At 47.8% G+C, this 25,514-nt stretch overlaps 1 protein-coding gene across 2 annotated transcripts in view; it reads right to left on the bottom strand.

The window, feature by feature from the left end:
- Positions 1–25,514, bottom strand: part of RFC2 (replication factor C subunit 2) — a 133,417-nt gene that overhangs the window by 28,327 nt on the left and 79,576 nt on the right. Inside the window, exons 3-4 of one of the 2 annotated variants that reach the window (XM_063953708.1) lie at positions 24,863–24,904; positions 17,594–17,700 (exon numbers count right to left, since the gene is read on the bottom strand). In XM_063953708.1, the coding sequence (XP_063809778.1) occupies positions 17,594–17,700; positions 24,863–24,904 (149 nt within the window). The remainder of the gene's footprint in view (positions 1–17,593; positions 17,701–24,862; positions 24,905–25,514) is intronic. The other variant, XM_063953709.1, reaches the window with a different exon arrangement.

Raw genomic sequence — 25,514 nt, 5'->3', positions numbered from 1 at the left:
TGCTGCCCATGAAGGATCTACCTTATGTGTAGAGTGAGCAGAGACATTAGCCGGGACAGGGAGATCAGCTTGAGAATATGCTTCTGAAATAGTCATCCGAAGCCACCTTGCCAGTGTCTGCTTATCAGCAGGCCATCCTCTCTTGTGAAATCCGTTGAGAATGAAGAGAGAATCTGTCTTTCTGATGGCACTGGTACGATCCACATAGGATCCTTAATGCACGGACCACGTCAAGTGATGCATCTCCCGCAGAAAGGCCCGGTACCTGGAAAGCCGGGACCACAATTTCTTTGCTAAGGTGGAATTTAGACACCACCTTGGGAAGATACCCAGATCTAGTTCTGAGAACTGTTTTATCTGGATGAAAAAAAAAAAATCAGAAATGGGAAACGACATGACAATGCCCCTAAATCTGATTGACGCCATGGCCAGTAGAAAGAGAACTTTAGCTGTTAACCATTTAAGATCCACTTTGTTAAGTGGTTCAAATGGGGCAAGCTGAAGGGCCTTTAGGACTAAATTTAAGTCCCAAGGCACTGTAGGAGGTACAAAAGGAGGTTGAATGCGCAGTATTCTCTGGATAAAAGTACGCACATCCTGTAAGTTGGCAATTTTCTTTTGGAACCATACAGTCAATGCTGACACTTGCACTCTCAAGGAAGCCACCTTCAAACCTTAATCATTCCTGCCTGAAGGAATGCTAAGACCCTGGAAACTCTGAAATCAGGATTTTGGTACTTACCGATAAATCCCTTTCTCCGATTCCACAGGGGCCACTGGAGTGTAGTTAAAATGGGGAAATAGTAGGTAGTATTGGGAGCTGGCACTTTAAAAATTCTCACACTGTGGCTAGCTCCTCCCCTACTATCTCCCCTCCAAGCCAGTCTACGTTAAACTGTGCCCGAGGAGAGCTGTAGTAACCAAACCGTAAGGTAGAGGAGGTTAGCGACGCCCTGTAAACCAGGCGAACACAAACGAAACCTGGAACAGAACCTGACAAAAACCAGGCTAGCCTGAACCCAACAAGCAGTCATATGGTGATCTGCAAACCGTTAATCAAACAAAAATCAGGAGAAACAGCGCTGGGCGGGCGTCCAGTGGCCCCTGTGGAATCGGAGAAAGGGATTTATCGGTAAGTACCAAAATCCTGATTTCTCCTTCATCCACTAGGGGCCACTGGAGTGTAGTTACAATGGGGACGTCCCAGAGCTCCCAAAAACGGGTGGGAAAGCGCTGAGAGTCCTGTAAAAACTGCTCGGCCAAACAGTGATGCAGAGGCCGTAAAAGTGTCAAACTTGTAGAATTTGACAAAATGAATGTCGGTTTGACCAAGTAGCCGCCAGACAAAATATTCATGGAGACCCCGCGGGCGGCTGCCCACTAAGTTCTTACAATGCGCGTAAAGCGCGCTGAAATGGAAAACGGAGGCTCCCTAGTCACCGCCAAGAAGACTGTCTGATGATCAGATGTATCCAACTGTCCAGCATATGCTGGGACCCCGGCTATTTAGTACGGGAACATCGTACAGAGCAAAGAAGAAAAAAAAAAAAAAAAAAAACACTTCATCGAATAGCCTGAGACCTCTGCAGAGAGAGTTGGCGAGCCCTGACAACCTTCAGAGAGGATTGAAAAACACTAGTGTCAGATTTATATGAAAAAATGGACATCCCCTCTGGAAGAAACGACCGCTGAGGCCGAAGCACAGCCAGGGGAGTTGCCAATAGAGTACTCCCTGAACAAGAGGCCGAACTTACGGCCGCTAGGCTAATATCATTTGGAAGAAAGGCAAAAAAGGCAGAGACCTAAAATTCCGGTCAGTGTGGTTTGAAGCGCAGCGGAGCAAAAACCTCCCAGAGAAACCAAAGATGAATGGTAACTGGAAGAAGGGGAAAAAAATAAGATTTTACTTACCGATAAATCTATTTCTCGGAGTCCGTAGTGGATGCTGGGGTTCCTGAAAGGACCATGCTGGGGTTCCTGAAAGGACCATGGGGAATAGCGGCTCCGCAGGAGACAGGGCACAAAAAGTAAAGCCTTTCCGATCAGGTGGTGTGCACTGGCTCCTCCCCCCACGACCCCCCTCCAGACTCCAGCCAGGCACTGTGCCCGGACGAGCGTACACAATAAGGGAGGATTTTGAATCCCGGGTAAGACTCATACCAGCCACACCAATCACACCGTACAACTTGTGATCTAAACCCAGTTAACAGTATGATAACAGCGGAGCCTCTGAAAGATGGCTTCCTTCAACAATAACCCGAATTAGTTAACAATAACTATGTACAACTTATGCAGATAATCCGCACTTGGGATGGGCGCCCAGCATCCACTACGGACTCCGAGAAATAGATTTATCGGTAAGTAAAATCTTATTTTCTCTATCGTCCTAGTGGATGCTGGGGTTCCTGAAAGGACCATGGGGATTATACCAAAGCTCCCAAACGGGCGGGAGAGTGCGGATGACTCTGCAGCACCGAATGAGAGAACTCCAGGTCCTCCTTAGCCAGAGTATCAAATTTGTAAAATTTTACAAACGTGTTCTCCCCTGACCACGTAGCTGCTCGGCAAAGTTGTAATGCCGAGACCCCTCGGGCAGCCGCCCAAGATGAGCCCACCTTCCTTGTGGAGTGGGCCTTTACAGATTTAGGCTGTGGCAAGCCTGCCACAGAATGTGCAAGTTGGATTGTGCTACAGATCCAACGAGCAATCGTCTGTTTAGACGCAGGAGCACCCATCTTGTTGGGTGCATACAATATAAACAACGAGTCAGATTTTCTGACTCCAGCTGTCCTTGCAATATATATTTTTAATGCTCTGACAACGTCCAGTAACTTGGAGTCCTCCAAGTCACTTGTAGCCGCAGGCACTACAATAGGCTGGTTCAGATGAAATGCTGACACCACCTTAGGGAGAAAATGCGGACGAGTCCGCAGTTCTGCCCTGTCCGAATGGAAAATCAGATATGGGCTTTTGTAAGATAAAGCTGCCAATTCTGACACTCTCCTGGCAGAAGCCAGGGCTAGAAGCATGGTCACTTTCCATGTGAGATATTTCAAATCCACCTTTTTTAGTGGTTCAAACCAATGAGATTTTAGGAAGTCCAAAACCACATTTAGATCCCACGGTGCCACTGGAGGCACCACAGGAGGCTGTATATGCAGCACTCCCTTAACAAAGGTCTGGACTTCAGGGACTGAAGCCAATTCTTTTTGAAAGAAAATCGACAGGGCCGAAATTTGAACCTTAATAGATCCCAATTTGAGACCCATTGACAATCCTGATTGCAGGAAATGTAGGAATCGACCCAGTTGAAATTCCTCCGTCGGAGCACTCCGATCTTCGCACCACGCAACATATTTTCGCCAAATTCGGTGATAATGTTGCACGGTTACTTCCTTCCTTGCTTTAATCAAAGTAGGAATGACTTCTTCCGGCATGCCTCTTTCCTTTAGGATCCGGCGTTCAACCGCCATGCCGTCAAACGCAGCCGCGGCAAGTCTTGAAACAGACAGGGACCCTGCTGAAGCAAGTCCCTCCTTAGAGGTAGAGGCCACGGATCTTCCGTGATCATCTCTTGAAGTTCCGGGTACCAAGTCCTCCTTGGCCAATCCGGAACCACTAGTATCGTTCTTACGCCTCTTTGCCGTATAATTCTCAATACTTTTGGTATGAGAGGCAGAGGAGGAAACACATACACCGACTGGTACACCCAAGGCGTTACCAGCGCGTCCACAGCTATTGCCTGCGGATCTCTTGACCTGGCGCAATACCTGTCCAGTTTTTTGTTGAGGCGAGACGCCATCATGTCCACCATTGGTCTTTCCCAACGGGTTACCAGCATGTGGAAGACTTCTGGATGAAGTCCCCACTCTCCCGGGTGAAGATCGTGTCTGCTGAGGAAGTCTGCTTCCCAGTTGTCCACTCCCGGGATGAACACTGCTGACAGTGCTATCACATGATTCTCTGCCCAGCGAAGAATCCTTGCAGCTTCTGCCATTGCCCTCCTGCTTCTTGTGCCGCCCTGTCTGTTCACATGGGCGACTGCCGTGATGTTGTCCGACTGGATCAATACCGGTTTTCCCTGAAGCAGAGGTTCTGCCTGGTTTAGAGCATTGTATATTGCTCTTAGTTCCAGAATGTTTATGTGAAGAGACGTTTCCAGGCTCGTCCATACTCCCTGGAAGTTTCTTCCTTGTGTGACTGCTCCCCAGCCTCTCAGGCTGGCGTCCGTGGTCACCAGGATCCAATCCTGTATGCCGAATCTGCGGCCCTCCAATAGATGAGCACTCTGCAACCACCACAGAAGAGACACCCTTGTCCTTGGAGACAGGGTTATCCGTAGGTGCATCTGAAGATGCGACCCTGACCATTTGTCCAACAGATCCCTTTGGAAAATTCTTGCGTGGAATCTGCCGAATGGAATCGCTTCGTAAGAAGCCACCATTTTTCCCAGGACTCTTGTGCATTGATGTACAGACACCTTTCCTGGTTTTAGGAGGTTCCTGACAAGCTCGGATAACTCCTTGGCTTTTTCCTCCGGGAGAAAAACCTTTTTCTGAACCGTGTCCAGAATCATCCCTAGGAACAGCAGACGAGTTGTCGGCATTAACTGGGATTTTGGAATATTCAGAATCCACCCGTGCTGTTTTAGCACTTCTTGAGACAGTGCTAATCCCATCTCTAGCTGTTCTCTGGACCTCGCCCTTATTAGGAGATCGTCCAAGTATGGGATAATTAATACGCCTTTTCTTCGAAGAAGAATCATCATCTCGGCCATTACCTTTGTAAAGATCCGAGGTGCCGTGGACAATCCGAACGGCAGCGTCTGAAACTGATAGTGACAGTTTTGTACAACGAACCTGAGGTACCCCTGGTGTGAGGGGTAAATTGGAACGTGGAGATACGCATCCTTGATGTCCAAGGATACCATAAAGTCCCCCTCTTCCAGGTTCGCTATCACTGCTCTGAGTGACTCCATTTTGAACTTGAACTTCTTTATGTACAGGTTCAAGGACTTCAGATTTAGAATAGGCCTTACCGAGCCATCCGGCTTCGGTACCACAAAAAGAGTGGAATAATACCCCTTCCCTTGTTGCAGAAGAGGTACCTTGACTATCACCTGCTGAGAGTACAGCTTGTGAATGGCTTCCAACACCGTCTCCCTTTCGGAGGGGGACGTTGGTAAAGCAGACCTCAGGAAACGGCGAGGTGGATCTGTCTCTAATTCCAACCTGTATCCCTGAGATATTATCTGCAGGATCCAGGGATCTACTTGCGAGTGAGCCCACTGCGCGCTGTAATTTTTGAGACGACCGCCCACCGTCCCCGAGTCCGCTTGAGAAGCCCCAGCGTCATGCTGAGGCTTTTGTAGAAGCCGGGGAGGGCTTCTGATCCTGGGAAGGAGCTGCGTGTTGCTGTCTCTTCCCTCGACCTTTGCCTCGTGGCAAATATGAATAGCCCTTTGCTCTCTTATTTTTAAAGGAACGAAAGGGCTGCGGTTGAAAAGTCGGTGCCTTTTTCTGTTGGGGAGTGACTTGAGGTAGAAAGGTGGATTTCCCGGCTGTAGCCGTGGCCACCAAATCTGATAGACCGACTCCAAATAACTCCTCCCCCTTATACGGCAAAACTTCCATATGCCGTTTTGAATCCGCATCGCCTGTCCACTGTCGCGTCCATAAAGCTCTTCTGGCCGAAATGGACATAGCACTTACCCGTGATGCCAGTGTGCATATATCCCTCTGTGCATCACGCATATAAAGAAATGCATCCTTTATTTGTTCTAACGACAGTAAAATATTGTCCCTGTCCAGGGTATCAATATTTTCAATCAGGGATTCTGACCAAACTACCCCCGCACTGCCCATCCAGGCAGTTGCTACAGCTGGTCGTAGTATAACACCTGCATGTGTGTATATACTTTTTTGGATATTTTCCATCCTCCTATCTGATGGATCTTTAAGTGCGGCCGTCTCAGGAGAGGGTAACGCCACTTGTTTAGATAAGCGTGTTAGCGCCTTGTCCACCCTAGGAGGTGTTTCCCAGCGCTCCCTAACCTCTGGCGGGAAAGGGTATAATGCCAATAATTTCTTTGAAATTATCAGCTTTTTATCAGGGGCAACCCACGCTTCATTACACACGTCATTTAGTTCTTCTGATTCAGGAAAAACTATAGGTAGTTTTTTCATACCCCACATAATACCCTGTTTAGTGGTACCTGTAGTATCAGCTAAATGTAACGCCTCCTTCATTGCCAAAATCATATAACGTGTGGCCCTACTGGAAAATACGGTTGATTCGTCACCGTCCCCACTGGAGTCATCGCCTGTGTCTGGGTCTGTGTCGACCGACTGAGGCAAAGGGCGTTTCACAGCCCCTGACGGTGTTTGAGTCGCCTGGACAGGCACTAATTGATTGTCCGGCCGTCTCATGTCGTCAAACGACTGCTTTAGCGTGTTGACACTATCCCGTAGTTCCATAAATAAAGGCATCCATTCTGGTGTCGACCCCCTAGGAGGTGACATCCCCATATTTGGCAATTGCTCCGCCTCCACACCAATATCGTCCTCATACATGTCGACACACACGTACCGACACACAGCAGACACACAGGGAATGCTCCTAATGAAGACAGGACCCACTAGCCCTTTGGGGAGACAGAGGGAGAGTTTTCCAGCACACACCAAAAGCGCTATATATATATCAGGGATAGCCTTATAATAAGTGCTCCCCTATAGCTGCTTTGTTATATAAAAATATCGCCATAAATTTGCCCCCCCTCTCTGTTTTACCCTGTTTCTGTAGTGCAGTGCAGGGGAGAGACCTGGGAGCCGTCCTGACCAGCGGAGCTGTGAGAGGAAATGGCGCCGTGTGCTGAGGAGATAGGCCCCGCCCCTTTTCCGGCGGGCTCGTCTCCCGCTATTTTGAGAAATCAGGCAGGGGTTAAATATCTCCATATAGCCTCTAGGGCTATATGTGAGGTATTTTTAGCCTTTATAGGTACTCATTTTGCCTCCCAGGGCGCCCCCCTCCCAGCGCCCTGCACCCTCAGTGACTGCCGTGTGAAGTGTGCTGAGAGGAAAATGGCGCACAGCTGCAGTGCTGTGCGCTACCTTTAGAAGACTGCAGGAGTCTTCAGCCGCCGATTCTGGACCTCTTCTGTCTTCAGCATCTGCAAGGGGGCCGGCGGCGCGGCTCCGGTGACCATCCAGGCTGTACCTGTGATCGTCCCTCTGGAGCTTGATGTCCAGTAGCCAAGAAGCCAATCCATCCTGCACGCAGGTGAGTTGACTCCTTCTCCCCTCAGTCCCTCGCTGCAGTGATCCTGTTGCCAGCAGGAATCACTGTAACATAAAAAACCTAGCTAAACTTTCTCTAAGCAGCTCTTTAGGAGAGCCACCTAGATTGCACCCTTCTCGGCCGGGCACAAAAATCTAACTGGAGTCTGGAGGGGGGTCGTGGGGGGAGGAGCCAGTGCACACCACCTGATCGGAAAGGCTTTACTTTTTGTGCCCTGTCTCCTGCGGAGCCGCTATTCCCCATGGTCCTTTCAGGAACCCCAGCATGGTCCTTTCAGGAACCCCAGCATCCACTAGGACGATAGAGAAACCCCTTTTATCCTTATTATGTCCCATAACGTTTTCCAAAAGTGGCAAAAGCGAGAAGAGGTAACCGACTTCTGAAATCGGAGCCCAGTAGGCCTAACCGAACTAGGGAACTCCTCCCTTCTGAGGTCTCGTGAACAGTCACACGGGTAAACGAAACCAGTGTAAGATTGAACAAGGAGAAAAAAGGAGCCTGTTGAAGTAGACATTCCAGTCGAGGTAGGAGCCAAGGCTCCTCTACTGACAACAGGCGTATCTGCATCTTCAAGTCATGCGTGGCCCAACCAGCGCCACCGAGAGGACTAGCACGCATAATCCCCTCCTGTGTTACTGAACATGAGGTAGAAATAGAAAAGGAGGCAGGATAGAGTAACCAGAAAACTCCCCGGAGCCCTGAGGGCCTCCACGGCTACTGCCGCCAGAGCTCACGTCCGAGAGTAGTAAAGGGTTAAAGAGTCAGTCAGAACGCCCTGAGGTCGATCCGAAATTTCCGCCCACAGCGGACCAGCTGACCAAACTCTGGGGAATGTTCCCTCACCCAGGAGTCTGACCTGGTGGCTTGATCTGGAAACAAGATTGTTGTCCCCCGCTCCGAGAGGAATGGAGGCGACCACTCATTGCGTCGCAACTTGACTGAAGAAATAGAGTCTCTGGTGCCGAGGAATGAAAAATCCTCTGACGGACCGTGTTGAGAAACGTCTATGCGGAGCATAAATTGGATCTGTGTCGAATCAGAAACTCCTGGATCCTCCGGATATTCAGAAGCCACCTAATGTACAGAGTGGGATAGTAGCAGTAAATTGTCCCATTAGGGAACCAACGTCACCCACTGCCCTTGAAAAAGTTATTCTGTGATCTTCCTAAACTCTGTGGGAGCGGAAGAGAGACCGAGAGGAAAGGACTGACAGTGAAAATGAGAATCCTGTAATGCGAATCGGAGAAAAGGCCGTCCAACGGAAATCAGTAAACAGGCATCTCTGAAGACAAGGGACACGTAAAACTCCCTTTCTTGTTCCAACTAGCAATCACAGACTAAAAGGATTGTAAGGCCAGAATAGGCCTGTCCGAGCCACTTGGCTTTGGAACGTGAAAAGAAAACAAAGGCCTGAGAACTGTCCTAATTCAAATGATATGTGAAAAACAGGGATCAACACCCTTTGTGGTTAGAAAACTATGGAGCGCCGCCTGCAGTATGACTCTCTTGTCATCTTAAATCGGCCGACCCATGCCGAGGGACTCCTGAGACGGTTGTAACCGCCCAAGCCTTCTCCCATCGACCTGCGCTTACCCTGGGACCCTCCAGGTGGTAGGAAAGTCTGTGTAATGGGTGTATAGGATGACATAAAATCAGACTGGGCCGAGGATGATGAACCTCTGCTTCAGCCCTTTCTACCCTGAGATCCCCTGGCGACGGAGATATCGCCCGTGTGGAGACGAAAGCCTGAAAGGGCACGGAAAAAACTAAGGGAAAAACCAGTAAAGGTCTGTCTTGGAGCTGGGGCAGTAGTAGGAGAAAGCCAAGTGGACTTACCTCCAATGGTTCAAGAAATCCTGCAGAAAGTTCCTTCCCCAGAACCATCTGCCTCGTAGGATTTCATGTTTACATGTCACTGTCGCAGCCCCAGAGGTCGTCGGGTTAAGACAGCCCAAGCGAAGATGCAGGGTCCGAGTCTGCAGACGTGGAGACCTCCAAAGAACATAAAGCAGAATCGTGATTCTGACCTGTACCAAAGTATCAATTGATCCTGATGCGAAGCATCCTGTAAACTAGAGGACAATTGTTCCCCAACCTACCTGCTCCGGACACGGTAGAACCATGCTGCCGCATATGTCGATGGATCCCTGAGCAAGGTTGCCTCAGGAAAACGGCGGCTTGATGGACCGGCGATACACCGAGGTGTATACCCTAGAGAGGTTCTGATACCATCTCCTGCCATCTGCGGGGAAAGGATAGGAAAACAAACATTGTTTGATACCTGATATTGTGTATTCGGGTGTCTGTCGGCCGCCTACCGGAGCCTGCCCAGCTCATCCGTAACTGGACCAGTCGCTGTCATTTCGTCAATGGCGTGGAACCCTGATGGACTTGACGTGTCCTCCTCCTTTACCTGCAGTATCAGATGAACTGCTGTATTATGTACCTGTATATTCTGAGACACTGGTTCAGATCCACAGAAAACAGACATCAGTAATGCATGGAATGTTAGCAAGGTTTCTTTTTGGAAAGGTGAAATGACGTACAAGGTCTCTGGTTAATAGTGACAGTACCTGCATAATTGTTCAAACAGGGGTGTCCTGCAGGTGCGTGGAGGGCGAAGCAGATGGCTCCGCCGCATACTTCACACCTAAGAGGGAATTCTTCGACTATCCCAGGTGAGACAAACGAAAGGAGAAAAGGTGGGTTAAATGAACAGAGCCCTACGTAAGGTCTGCACTATAATGTGTAGTGACCGACACAATTAAAATAAACTTTCTGGAGCAGCTGAGACCTGAACCAGTAACGCTGCGCTGTGGGACAGGAGTCTTAGCCCTAGGCTATAGGAGTTCTCCTTAAAGTTTTGTTTGTATTCAAACCCCTGTTCAGATACCTGCTACTAGCGTATTGAGCCACAGCGCTATTTGTCCGATGCCTTACACACATTCCCCAATTACAATAGCATTAGTAACTAGTGACACCAAGGAATAATAAAGGGAAGGCAACACCCCGCCTTGTATTTAGTGTACCGCTAATTAAGGTGCACCAGATGTTTCTCGGAGGTTACGCTGGCTTTTCAAAATGGTGACCAGCCTGTGAGAAAGATGGGGGAAAATGTTATGTGCAAGGTGTTATTAGAAAACATTGTCGAAGTTTTGTTTTATCCCCTATATCTGGTATTTTATGGATATATCTATATACATACCCACACGCACTTAAATATATATATCTATATATATATATATGTATACATACACAAACATAACTATATATGTATATCTACCCACACACCACCGTGACACCCACCGGGTAGATAAATACTGTCTATGTGAACCCAACCGGGTAGATAAATACTGTGTATTTGTAGGTAAATAAATACTGCACAGTAGATTTTTTTTTTATTAATGAGCGGAGTCCCAGCTACTGTAATAGAGCAGGTTCCCTGATTTGCAAGTAGGGAAATGCTGGGTAGAGGACTCTACTGCAGGGAGGAATGTAGCTATATTTCAGCAGCATGAAGTATAGAAAAGTTAAAAACCCCAGAGACAGGGTCTGTTGCCTAGCGACAGTGAGATCTGGGAGCCCGCTGAGTAAAGCGGGTTATAAGCTCCTTGTAAAGAAATCCTCCCTGCACAGCCAGGAGAGGAATGAGTCTCCAGTGTGAGGCACACACTGGAGCGGCGTGCTGCAGCGGCGCGGGGAGCGGTGAGAGCCCGCCGTAGAGAGCGGGAGTTAGCTCCGCCCCCCCTGCCTCGTGCAAATGTATCCCCCGGCCGCCTTGCTGAGGTCGGGGTGCGGGCAAATATAACCCCCGGCACTGCTGCTGCCGGGGAGAATGTATATTGTGCAAGTGCTTGCTGTCAGACCTCTGTTTGGGAGAAACTTCAGGAATCGTAGGACCACGCATCTCCCATGGTGAACATAGTTATATATGCTGTGACCGGGGAGCGGTGTGTAACCCCCCCGGCCACCTGTATGCAGCTGAGTCTGAGCCCGCCGGACGGAGCGGGACTTAGCTCCGCCCCTCTGTTCCGGCGCCACTTTTAAATCTAAAAATCAGCTACTCCGGCGCCTGTATTACCCGGCTGAGCTGCGGTCGGGTAGTGTAAATGTATCACCCGGCTGCCTTCTGCTGCAGCCGGTGATTGAAGAGCGCTGAGCCCGCTTACAGAGCGGGCTGAAGCTCCGCCCCCCCCCATAATGGCGCCAAGATTACACTTTGTGATACAGACAAATACAAAGCATGAAAATAAATGGATTGCACTTCCAGTAATATATATGAAGTCTCTCTCTATCACAGAGCGAGGGACTAACTGCTCCATGTCTGTACCCACTGTTGTTATACAGGACACAACACAGTAAAAAAACCATCACATTTATCTGGAGGGGGGGAGATTGTACTCACCGTCCTTTTGATGGCGTGGCCCCGACACGCGCCGCACGCAGCGGTGTCCGGCCGGAATCTTCTGTGATGGAGTGGCCCCGACACACGCCGCACGCAGCGGTGTCCGACCATTTTTGATACTCACCGCTGCCATGCTGCCGGAATCTTCTGCTGGATGGAGTGGTCCCGACACGCGCCGCACGCAGCGGTGTCCGCCAACTCAGGAGAGCTCAGTGTCTCCCTCAGCCGGGGCCCATCCCGAGCCGCACGCAGCTGCGATGGGACCCCGCCGGCAGCTCCCTCGGTGCAGACTGGCAGTGGCAGAGCTGCCAGTCTGTTAGAAAAATAAAATAATAAAGAAAAAATAAAAATTTCTTCAGCTAAACCCAAGTGAACCAGCTCCCTCGGGCACTAAACTAAGACTGGCTTGGAGGGGAGATAGTAGGGGAGGAGCTAGCCACAGTGTGAGAATTTTTAAAGTGCCAGCTCCCAATACTACCTACTATTTCCCCATTGTAACTACACTCCAGTGGCCCCTAGTGGATGAAGGAGAAAGACCTAGGGTCCATTTTCCGTTCACTGTACCAATAAATATAGGTTAGCCTATATTAGCTCCGGGTGTAGAGCCCATTCGCTTGCCTTAATGGCGTGTCGACTGAGAAAATCCACTTCCCAGTTTAGGACTCCAGGAATGAACACTGCGACAATGCTGGATGATGAAGTTCTTTAGTATGTGACTTACCTCCTTCATCGCTTTTCGGCTGCGAGTTCCTCCCTGATGGTTGATGTACGCTACTGCCGTCGCATTATCCGAGCGGATCTGAACTGGTTTTCCCCGAAGAATGTCCTTTGCCTGAATCAGTGCCATGTATATGGCCCGAAGTTCCAATATATTTATTGGCAGGCAACCTTCTTCCTTGGTCCATTTCCCCTTGGAAACACAACCTTCCTGACACTGCTCCCCAGCCCTGGAGACTGGCATCCGTTGTCAGATTTTCCCAATCTGATATCCAAAAGGGTCTCCCCTTGTCCAGATGGGATGTCTGTAGCCACCAGGCTAATGACCTTACTTCTATCGTAAGAACAATAGTCTACATTTTTGTTGTATGATGCAACCCATTCCATTTGGCAAGAATCAGCTGCTGCAGAGGCCTCGAGTTGAACTGTGCATACTCCACCATGTCGAATCTTGACACCATCAATCCCATCACACGCATTGCTGCGTGAATGGATACCTTTTGACTGTGTAGCAAGTCCTGAATCCTTGACTGAACCTTGGATATCTTGTGCAGAGGTAAAATTACTCTCTGAAGACTTGAATCCAGTACAACCCCGAAGTGAGTCATCCATTGTGATGGAACCAGAGACGATTTTGCCCAATTTATGAGCCACCCGTACCTTTGCAGACACGTTATTGTGTGTTGCAGATGACATAGGAGCAACTCCTGCGACTGAGCCAGGATTAAAAGTTCATCGAGGTATGGAAAAATTCTTATCCCCTGCTGGCGGAGATAAGCTGCTATTCCCACCATAATCTTGGTAAATATTCTGGGGGCTGTGGCTAACCCAAAAGATAGGGCCTGAAACTGAAAATGCTGTTGGAGGATAGCGAACCAGAGATAGCAGTGATGGGACAGTGCTATAGGAACATGTAGGTAAGCATCCTGTATATCCAGGGATACCATATAATCCCCTGGTTCCATGGCCAAAATGATGGAACATAGTCTCCATATGAAACAGATGTACCCAAATGTACTTGTTCAGCACTTTGAGATTGAGAATGGGCCGAAATGACCCATTTGGTTTCTGAACTAGAAACAAGTTGGAGTAAAGGGTTACGGTCGGTAAGTCAACACATTAGGTCGACAATACCATTAGGTCGACATGCATTAGGTCGACATGCGTTATCCACATTTTTCTTTCTATTTTTTGCATTTTTTCATACTTAACGATTCCTGTGGACTCTGGTGGTCATTCAGAGTTCATCGCTCGCTGCCGATTTTCGCAGAGCAGCTATTAAGTAAAAAAATGGCAATTCTGCGCATGCGCATGGTACGCAGCGCGCATGCGCTAAGTACTTTCACACAAAACTTTGTAGATTTACACAAGCTCGAGCGACATTTTTTCATCGCTCGAGTGATCGTAGTGTGATTGACAGGAAGTGGGTGTTTCTGGGCGGAAACTGGATGTTTTCAGGGAGTGTGCTAAAAAACGCAGGCGTGCCAGGTAAAAACGCAGGAGTGGCTGGCCGAACGCAGGGCGTGTTTGTGACGTCAAACCAGGAACTAAACGGACTGAGGTGATCGCAGTCTAGGAGTAGGTCTGGAGAAAAATATTTAGTAGCAGTTCTGCTAATCTTTCGTTCGCTATTCTGCTAAGCTAAGATACACTCCCAGAGGGCGGCGGCCTAGCGTGTGCAATGCTGCTAAAAGCAGCTAGCGAGCGATCAACCCGGAATGACCACCTATGATTGGAAGGAGCCATGCGAGGGGACACGGTGCACTAATTTGGGTTCCCCCTCACATGATGGAGAAAACGACACCAAAAACAGTCAAAAACCTCATGCTGACCTTTTGACCTGTCGACCTAGTACATGTTGACCTAATGAGTGTCGACCTAAGTTGGGTCGACCCAACGAGCCATACCCGGAGTAAAAAACCTGTCCTCGTTGCGCAGGAGGAACTGGAATGACTACTCCTGACTGAAGCAATTTATGAATTGCCTCTTGCAAAGCCCTGGCCTTCATCTCTACCCGAGACGGGCTGGTACAAAAAAACCTTACAGCAGGGTGCTTCTTGAAGGCAAAAGCATAACCTGGAGATACCGCTTCCTGCACCCAGACAGACTTCTTATTGGGCGTAGCCCAAGCCTCTTCCATGATTTCCGTCAGCTGATCTGACCCTGGAAACTCAGTCTTAACTGTTTTGGGACGTTTAAACACAGGTGCTTGGTATTTAACACAGGCTCTGCTGAATCCTCTAAGGACAGAATAGCTTTCATTGCTTTAATGGGATGCAGTCAATTTACCGACAACCAAAATTCCGACGGTCAAAATCCCGACAACAATTGACCGACAGTCAAAATCCCGACAAGGTCAAAATACCGACATGTAAACTGTCGAAGGGTCAAACTGCCTACATTAGTTTTTCATGATTTTTTTTTAAACTGAAACAACTTGTTGATACTTTGCCATCCCAGTGGACCTGGAGGGAGAATATAATAGTGTGCCCGAACACGAGCCATGCGACGGTACGCGGTACACTTTTTTGGTGTCCATGTCGACATACAAACCAAAAACAATGAAAAACTCATGTCGGCCTTTTGACCTGTCGACATTTTACATGTCTGTATTTTGACCTTGTCTGTATCTTAAATTTCGGTATTTTGTCCATGTCAGCATTTTGACCGTCGGTCAATTGATGTCGGGATTTCGACCGTCGGGATTTTGATTGTAGGTATTTCATACCGATCCCACTTTAATTAACTCAGCTATATCCACTGAGCTGAGATCTTCCTCCTCCTCTTCGTATGTCAAAGCAGAGTTTATTGAGCCTTCATCCTCCGATGAATCCTCATCTGAAACGTGTAGCCTGTGAGGATGAAGATTTACTTACCACTGGCTTATCAGCCTGTTTCTATTGAGAGGCTGCTGCTGGAAGTTATAAACCGCAGGTGGGAAGGGTTAATCGTTTAACATATTCCTGGTACAGGAGTTGGAGGAATTATCTGTTCAGCTATACTGGATAAAATCTGTGCAAACATAGCCCAAGGTGGATCAACCTGCACCTGAATCTGCCTTGTATTTTTCAAGAGACCCTGGTGAAAGCTAAAACAATTTGCATACAAACAATCCTGAACCAGATCCTGAGGTTAACACAGCTTTACAAAGACAAACATGAGATGAGTGTTGGTGTTGCTGTGAGTGTATCTACCTCACATTTGACAATCTTAGACATGATAAATAATCAACACTTCCACAGTGTACTACACAATTTGTGACTGTAATTACTTTAAACTTTTTAAAGTGACCTACAATCCGACCCTACCATGCACCAGCATTGAGGATTGGAATAGAAAAAACTGACAGAATATATAGTAAAGTCAGCAATCACACTAGCAGTCAGTCACATTATACATTAGTATAATAAGCAATATGAGCACATCATACAACTACATTTCAAGTATGTTGGAGAACATATTACTGAATCATGTTTAAACAGATCTACCGGATTCAGACGCATAGCGAAAGAAACAACAGTAATAGTATACAGACTCATATGCAATAGGCACTTATCTAACTATTCGTACTCAAAAGGTAGATAGAGACTTAGTGCTGTATTACCCGTACTCAGTAGAGTGGGATGCAGGGAGACTCACCTCACTTCCAGGACCGATCAATACGTTAGCGAACGCTGAGTGGATCCAGACGCTACTAGTGTACACTGCCACTCCATGAACCTATAGTGAACACAGACGCACCAGTCACACAACTGCCTATACTGCGGCTGGGTCCCCTTCGTATACAGCGTCTGAGACGGAAGCGGGAAACAGTTCATGGCAGGAGACTCGGAGGAGACTGGTCATGAACTAGGGGGAGGGGCGTCCAGGAGAGCGCCTGACTCCCAACTGCTGACATCAACCCTAGGGATCGTGGCCTCATACTATTCCTGGAGCCTCTGATCCCTAAGGTCTAGCGCTGGTGCACCCGAGGTGGCAGCCGCATCAGCAACTGTTTGGTAGTCTCCTCCCAAACCAGTGCGGCTGTGTCCGTATTCCCCTTCCAAACGGAATCGATGCCTTACCTTCTCCCCATGCTCCGGCCACAGCCTGGTAATGCCTGCTGGACCTGCTAGTATATCCGATACAGACGCCCGCCGAAACAGCACTGTACTCATGGGTAAGCGTTGTCGCGACCCGGCGGAGAGTTGTTGAGGCGACTCTTTCTAAGGTATGTATAAGACGCGTTTTAGAAAGATCACTCAAGAAAAAATAGTAAGACTATAAAAATAAAATAAGAAAGCTAAGGGCTGCTAAAAACCAGCAGCCCTCTGACCATGGTCCGGCTCCTGCCGCACCAAACAAAAAACTTATTTGCCTGAGCCAGGCGGCGAGGATATATGGACGGGCCCGTTGCATGCTGGGAGGCCGAAAAGTTTTGACCGATTGGTGCCAATCCACTGTCGCTTCATCATATCCCAATGTAATCCTGTGGATAACCTGTGGACCCTGCCGGAGAAACACAGGTTTCACTGAACCTGTGTGTTATTGGGAGATAATGTATTTTTTTTTTTTTACAATCGACCAAATCGGATAGCCTGTAAAATAATACAGGTGAAACATCGCAAAAAACGTCCGACTTTTTCACCCAATGTATTTTCGCCTCAGTTTTTGGGATGTCCTTTTATAAATGAGCGCATTCATAACTTTTCTGTGTCATTATACATTTTCTCATAATGTACTACAACACTTTGTAAAAAATGAACTGCATGAACTAATGATTTGTATTATAAATTAACCCCTTGTCTGGCATGTGATGCGACCGGAGCCATGACTACGTTACCTGATCAGGTCACATCCCATGCGACGCGCTGCCCGCTGTGTCCCCCGTCGTGTGGAAGAGGAGATCCGGAGAACCCACGGAGTGATTCGGCGGTCTCTGACATTACTAAAAATACTTTTTAAACCTAAGAATTTTTTATGTTTTTTTAAACAACAATTTTTGAGCAGTTTTGTCCTGCTGTAATGCAGTTCCAATAAAATAAATCTCTTTTCCGTGTAGAACTGTTATCCCACATTTACTGACTAGTTAGCAAGTGGAAAATTTTTATCATGAGATAAAAGCTTAAATACACACCATTTCTTAAAGAGAAATAAATCTATTTTCATCAGTTTGTCACCGTAAATTTAACTTACCGATCATTTGAGGCATTGAGTTCCAGTACAGCATCCTTAAACGCTGAGCCCAAAAGTGCTCGTGCCAAACACAAAATACTTGTTGTTTTACCAGTTCCAGGAGGACCCTAAGATTGCAAATATAAGTAATTTTTTTTGTATTTGTTTTGAATCTGTTCCATACAGTGTATGTAATAAGGAAGAGTGGGTGAGGGGGAGGGGGGGGTGGAAGAATTCACAACAGTGGCCCAGAACCAAGATCAACACCAAAGTTTCCTATTATACCAGTTTCTCCTACATACAGATTTGTCATCATACATCTTTGCTGCAGTCACAACTAACAGCCCCTCTTGGCACGCCAGGTCCCGTGAGATGTTTTTGCCGAAAACTAGTTTTATTCACAATATACGCCTAGGATGCACGGGAGAGTGTGCTGATTAATTTGATATGTGACACTTGTATATCTGTGTGCGACTGAGTCTCTGAATCTGTACACAAAGTGCTACAATACGACTGCAACTTTTTCCTAATAGTAGTTCTGTTCTGCTCCGTATACAGACTCAGTCACACATAATATACAAGTGTCATATCAATATAATCAGCACAGTTTCCTAGCCCCATTGTGCTGCGAATAAGACGCATTTTCAGCCAAAAAGCAAATACCTGATGGTATCAGAGTTGCACAGGACCTGGATGTATGAGGACACATCTGTAAATAGATTATACATTTATAGACTATAAAGGAGTAAATGATGCATACAGCAGATGCAGAGTATATGAGTTTTAAACCTTGTATGCCTATACATACATGTATATATATCTCCACATACATACACAAAGATGTAGCATGTGTTAGTTTGTCTTTGAATACCACCTGTAAACTTATCTTTTGTGTAAGGAAACCTATTAATGGAGACTTCAAAGTGAAATACAGACACTGAGAAAATCATACTACATATGCTTACTGTGCATCATTAACAGTATGATGTTTTAGTCCCAGCTTCCATGTGTGAACCAGGAACATCTGTGGTCTGAGGTGACCGTCTTGCAGTAGAAACAGAAACCATCCTGAAGGTTACTAGCCGTAAATGCTCTTACCCCAGCACACCTTCGGCTCCAGGGACAACGGTAATAATAATAATAATACAAAAAAATAAAAAAGACTGGGACAAGTATATAGTAAAAATAAGAATTTACTTACTGATAATTCTATTTCTCATAGTCCGTAGTGGATGCTGGGACTTCCGTAAGGACCATGGGGAATAGCGGCTCCGCAGGAGACTGGGCACAAAAGTAAAAGCTTTAGACTAGCTGGTGTGCACTGGCTCCTCCCCCTATGACCCTCCTCCAAGCCTCAGTTAGGATACTGTGCCCGGACGAGCGTACATAATAAGGAAGGATTTTGAATCCCGGGTAAGACTCATACCAGCCACACCAATCACACTGTACAACCTGTGGTCTGAACCCAGTTAACAGTATGATAAACGTAGGAGCCTCTGAAAAGATGGCTCACAACAATAAACAACCCGATTTTTTCGTAACAATAACTATATACAAGTATTGCAGACAATCCGCACTTGGGATGGGCGCCCAGCATCCACTACGGACTATGAGAAATAGAATTATCGGTAAGTAAATTCTTATTTTCTCTGACGTCCTAGTGGATGCTGGGACTTCCGTAAGGACCATGGGGATTATACCAAAGCTCCCAAACGGGCGGGAGAGTGCGGATGACTCTGCAGCACCGAATGAGAGAACTCCAGGTCCTCCTCAGCCAGGGTATCGAATTTGTAAAATTTTGCAAACGTGTTTGTCCCTGACCAAGTAGCTGCTCGGCAAAGTTGTAAAGCCGAGACCCCTCGGGCAGCCGCCCAAGATGAGCCCACTTTTCTTGTGGAATGGGCTTTAACAGATTTTGGCTGTGGCAGTCCTGCCACAGAATGTGCAAGCTGAATTGTACTACAAATCCAACGAGCAATCGTCTGCTTAGAAGCAGGAGCACCCAGCTTGTTGGGTGCATACAGGATAAACAGCGAGTCAGATTTTCTGACTCCAGCCGTCCTGGAAACATATTTTCAGGGCCCTGACTACGTCCAACAACTTGGAGTCCTCCAAGTCCCTAGTAGCCGCAGGCACCACAATACGTTGGTTCATGTGAAACGCTGAAACCACCTTAGGGAGAAATTGAGGACGAGTCCTCAATTCTGCCCTGTCTGAATGAAAAATTAGGTAAGGGCTTTTATATGACAAAGCCGCCAATTCTGAGACACGCCTGGCTGACGCCAGAGCTAACAGCATGACCACCTTCCATGTGAGATATTTTAATTCCACAGTGGTGAGTGGTTCAAACCAATGTGATTTTAGGAACCCTAAAACTACATTGAGATCCCAAGGTGCCACTGGTGGCACAAAAGGAGGCTATATATGCAGTACCCCCTTGACAAACGTCTGAACTTCAGGCACTGAAGCCAGTTCTTTCTGGAAGAAGATCGACAGGGACGAAATTTGAACCTTAATGGATCCTAATTTTAGGCCCATAGACAGTCCTGCTTGCAGGAAATGCAGGAAACGACCCAGTTGAAATTCCTCTGTGGGGGCCTTCTTGGCCTCACACCACGCAACATATTTTCGCCAAATGCGGTGATAATGTTTCGCGTTTACATCCTTCCTGGCTTTGATCAGGGTAGGGATGACTTCATCTGGAATGCCTTTTTCCATCAGGATCCGGCGTTCAACCGCCATGCCGTCAAACGCAGCCGCGGTAAGTCTTGGAACAGACAAGGTCCCTGCTGGAGCAGGTCCTTTCTTAGAGGTAGAGGCCACGGGTCCTCCGTGAGCATCTCTTGCAGTTACGGGTACCAAGTTCTTCTTGGCCAATCCGGAGCCACGAGTATAGTTCTTACTCCTCTCCTTCTTATGATTCTCAGTACTTTGGGTATGAGAGGCAGAGGAGGGAACACATACACCGACTGGTACACCCACGGTGTTACCAGAGCGTCCACCGCTATTGCCTGAGGGTCCCTTGACCTGGCGCAATATCTGTCCAGTTTTTTGTTGAGACGGGACGCCATCATGTCCACCTTTGGTTTTTCCCAACGGTTTACAATCACTTGAAAGACTTCTGGGTGAAGTCCCCACTCCCCCGGGTGGAGGTCGTGTCTGCTGAGGAAGTCTGCTTCCCTGTTGTCCACTCCCGGAATGAACACTGCTGACAGTGCCACCACATGATTTTCCGCCCAGCGAAGAATCCTTGCAGCTTCTGCCATTGCCCTCCTGCTTCTTGTGCCGCCCTGTCTGTTGACGTGGGCGACTGCCGTGATGTTGTCCGATTGGATCAATACCGACTGACCCTGAAGCAGAGGCCTTGCTTGACTTAGGGCATTGTAAATGGCCCTTAGTTCCAGGATATTTATGTGAAGAGACGTTTCCATGCTTGACCACAAGCCCTGGAAATTTCTTCCCTGTGTGACTGCTCCCCAGCCTCTCAGGCTGGCATCGGTGGTCACCAGCATCCAATCCTGAATGCCGAATCTGCGGCCCTCTAGAAGATGAGCACTCTGTAACCACCACAGGAGAGACACCCTTGTCCTTGGAGATAGGGTTATCCGCTGATGCATCTGAAGATGCAATCCGGACCATTTGTCCAGCAGATCCCACTGAAAAGTTCTTGCATGGAATCTTCCGAATGGAATCGCTTCGTAAGAAGCCACCATTTTTCCCAGGACTCTCGTGCATTGATGCACAGACACTTGGCCTGGTTTTAGGAGTTTTCTGACTAGCTCGGATAACTCCCTGGCCTTCTCCTCCGGGAGAAACACCTTTTTCTGGACTGTGTCCAGAATCATCCCCAGGAACAGTAGACGTGTTGTTGGAATCAGCTGTGATTTTGGGATATTTAGGATCCACCCGTGCTGACGTAGCACTACCTGAGATAGTGCTACTCCGACCTCTAACTGTTCCCTGGACCTTGCCCTTATCAGGAGATCGTCCAAGTAAGGGATAATTAAGACGCCTTTTCTTCGAAGAAGAATCATCATTTCGGCCATTACCTTGGTAAAGACCCGTGGTGCCGTGGACAATCCAAACGGCAGCGTCTGAAACTGATAATGACAGTTTTGTACCACAAACCTGAGGTACCCTTGGTGAGAAGGGTAGATTGGGACATGGAGATAAGCATCTTTGATGTCTAGAGATACCATATAGTCCCCTTCTTCCAGGTTCGCTATCACTGCTCTGAGTGACTCCATCTTGAATTTGAACCTTTTTATGTAAGTGTTCAAGGATTTTAGATTTAAAATTGGTCTCACCGAGCCGTCCGGCTTCGGTACCACAAACAGCGTGGAATAATACCCCTTTCCCTGTTGTAGGAGGGGTACCTTGATTATCACCTGCTGGGAATACAGCTTGTGAATAGCGTCCACTACCGCCTCCCTGTCGGAGGGAGACGTTGGTAGAGCAGACTTCAGGAACCGGCGAGGGGGAGACGTCTCGAATTCCAATTTGTACCCCTGTGATACTACCTGCAGGATCCAGGGGTCCACTTGCGAGTGAGCCCACTGCGCGCTGAAATTCTTGAGACGGCCCCCCACCGTGCCTGAGTCCGCTTGTAGAGCCCCAGCGTCATGCTGAAGACTTGGCAGAAGCGGGGGAGGGCTTCTGTTCCTGGGAAGAGGCTGCCTGGTGCAGTCTTTTTCCCCTTCCTCTGCCCCGGGGCAGAAATGAGTGGCCTTTTGCCCGCTTGCCCTTATGGGGACGAAAGGACTGAGTTTGAAAAGACGGTGTCTTTTTCTGCTGAGAGATGACCTGGGGTAAAAAGGTGGATTTTCCAGCCGTTGCCGTGGCCACCAGGTCCGATAGACCGACCCCAAATAACTCCTCCCCTTTATACGGCAATACTTCCATATGTCGTTTGGAATCCGCATCACCTGACCACTGTCGCGTCCATAACGCTCTTCTGGCAGAAATGGACATCGCACTTACTCTAGATGCCAGGGTGCAAATATCCCTCTGTGCATCTCGCATATATAGTAATGCATCCTTTAAATGCTCTATAGTTAATAATATACTGTCCCTATCCAGGGTATCAATATTTTCAGTCAGGGAATCCGACCAAGCCACTCCAGCGCTGCACATCCAGGCTGAGGCGATTGCTGGTCGCAGTATAACACCAGTATGTGTGTGTATATACCTTTTAGGATATTTTCCAGCCTCCTATCAGCTGGTTCCTTGAGGGCGGCCGTATCGCCACTTGTTTTGATAAGCGTGTGAGCGCCATATCTACCCTAGGAGGTGTTTCCCAACGTGACCTAACCTCTGGCGGGAAAGGGTATAGTGCCAATAATTTATTAGAAATCAGCAGTTTTTTATTGGGGGAAAGCCACGCTTTATCACACACCTCATTTAATTCATCTGATTCAGGAAAAACTACTGGTGGTTTTTTCACACCCCACATAATACCCTTTTTTGTGGTACTTGTAGTGTCAGAAATATTCAATGCCTCCTTCATTGCCGTGATCATGTAACGTGTGGCCCTACTGGACATTACGTTTGTCTCCTCACCGTCGACACTGGATTCAGTATCCGTGTCTGTGTCGACCATCTGAGGTAACGGGCGTTTTAGCGCCCCTGACGGTGTCTGAGACGCCTGAACAGGCACTAATTGATTTGCCGGCTGTCTCATGTCGTCAACAGTTTTTTGCAAAGTGCTGACATTGTCACGTAATTCTTTAAATACGACCATCCAGTCAGGTGTCGACTCCCTAGGGGGTGACATCACTAACACAGGCAATTGCTCTGCTTCCACATAATTTTCCTCCTCATACATGTCGACACAATCGTACCGACACCCAGCACACACACAGGGAATGCTCTGAAAGAGGACAGGACCCCACAAGCCCTTTGGGGAGACAGAGGGAGAGTTTGCCAGCACACACCAGAGCGCTATATATATACAGGGATAACCTTATGTAAGTGTTTCTCCCTTTATAGCTGCTGTTTTATATTAGCTGCCAATAGTGCCCCCCCTCTCTTGTTTTACCCTGATTCTTGTAGCAGGACTGCAGGGGAGAGTCAGGGAGCCGTCCTTCCAGCGGAGCTGTGAAAGAAAATGGCGCTTGTGTGCTGAGGAGAAAGGCTCCGCCCCCTTCACGGCGGCCTTTTCTCCCGCTTTTTTTAGGAAAACTGGCAGGGGTTAAATGCATCCATATAGCCCAGGAGCTATATGTGATGCATTTCTTTAGCCATATAAGGTTTTTATAGTGTTTTATTGCGTCTCAGGGCGCTCCCCCCCAGCGCCCTGCACCCTCAGTGACCGGAGTGTGAAGTGTGCTGAGAGCAATGGCGCACAGCTGCAGTGCTGTGCGCTACCTTATCTGAAGACAGGAACGTCTTCTGCCGCCGATTTCTCCGGACCTCTTCGCTCTTCTGGCTCTGTAAGGGGGCCGGCGGCGCGGCTCCGGGACCCATCCAGGCTGAACCTGTGATCGTCCCTCTGGAGCTAATGTCCAGTAGCCAAGAAGCCCAATCCACTCTGCATGCAGGTGAGTTCGCTTCTTCTCCCCTTAGTCCCACGATGCAGTGAGCCTGTTGCCAGCAGGTCTCACTGAAAATAAAAAACCTATTTAAAACTTTTACTCTAAGCAGCTCAGGAGAGCTACCTAGCATGCACCCTTCTCGGCCGGGCACAAAAATCTAACTGAGGCTTGGAGGAGGGTCATAGGGGGAGGAGCCAGTGCACACCAGCTAGTCTAAAGCTTTTACTTTTGTGTCCAGTCTCCTGCGGAGCCGCTATTCCCCATGGTCCTTACGGAAGTCCCAGCATCCACTAGGACGTCAGAGAAATAAAAGATGTAAATCCTGCGACACGTTTCTGCAACTAAAGCTGGGTACAGACTGACCGATATATTGGCAATATCGTGGGTGCTACGAAGGGTGTGTAACGCCGATATGTCTGAACAACGTCATTCAGACATATCGTGTCGTCCCTGCAGCACAGCCAATATATCTGCAGACTGCTGGTCAACATTATGGGGGGAATTCAATTGTTTGAAAATTTGGTTGGGTGTCTGTTTTTTCCTATCTAATAGACCGGAAAAAAACAGTCACACAACTGACTTTTCAAACAATTGAATATCCCCCTATGAATGCTGACAAGATGTATGTAGCCAATATAATAAATAGTTCAAGCAAGTATACCAGCTATGGAACACATCTTGACTGGAAGAACTAAGATAAGATTTCTTGTGTAGGAAATTAATACTTTTCACAAAAATTTTACACACAAATACTTACAGCAATGATGATATTTGGAACATTTCCCTCTCTTGCAAATACCTACAAAATAAGTATTTATATATATATATATATCAGCAAATTAAAACAAAATTTACAAAACTAAGATTTGAATTGATTTCACGATGTTACATTAAAAATTGTCTCTTTATAAAATCTGAAAATACAAAAGAGGATTTTGGTACAAACCGATAAATCCATTTATCTGAATCCACTCGGGGACACTGGAGATCTAGACAGCTGGGGTGGGAAGGATGCAGACCGGAGGTAGCACAATGCAATAATAAAAAAAATTATGCACAGCTGGCTCCTTCCCCTTCACGCCCCCCCATCCCTCTAGTTTGAAAAATTGACGTAGAGAAGAGGCAACATGAAAGATCAAAGCCATACGGGAAGGAACCAACCATACCACAACGTCAAACAGCAACCAAGAACTACTAACATATTAACCAATCTGTTTGAACAAATTCTACAAGAACACGCAGGCTGACAGCACCGAGGGGGTGTAGTATGGTATGCCGGCGGTCGGGCTCCCGGCGAGCAGCATACAGACAGTGAGGCGAGCGCAAATGAGCCCCTTGCGGGCTCACAGCGCTCGCCACGCTGCGGGCACGGTGGCGCGCGTATTCTCCCTCCAGGGGGGTCGTGGACC

The sequence above is a fragment of the Pseudophryne corroboree genome, chromosome 2, assembly GCF_028390025.1.
Source record: "Pseudophryne corroboree isolate aPseCor3 chromosome 2, aPseCor3.hap2, whole genome shotgun sequence".
Classification (NCBI taxonomy): domain Eukaryota; kingdom Metazoa; phylum Chordata; class Amphibia; order Anura; family Myobatrachidae; genus Pseudophryne; species Pseudophryne corroboree.
Note: the sequence above shows the minus strand (reverse complement) of the source record. Positions and strands in the feature narration are given on the sequence as shown.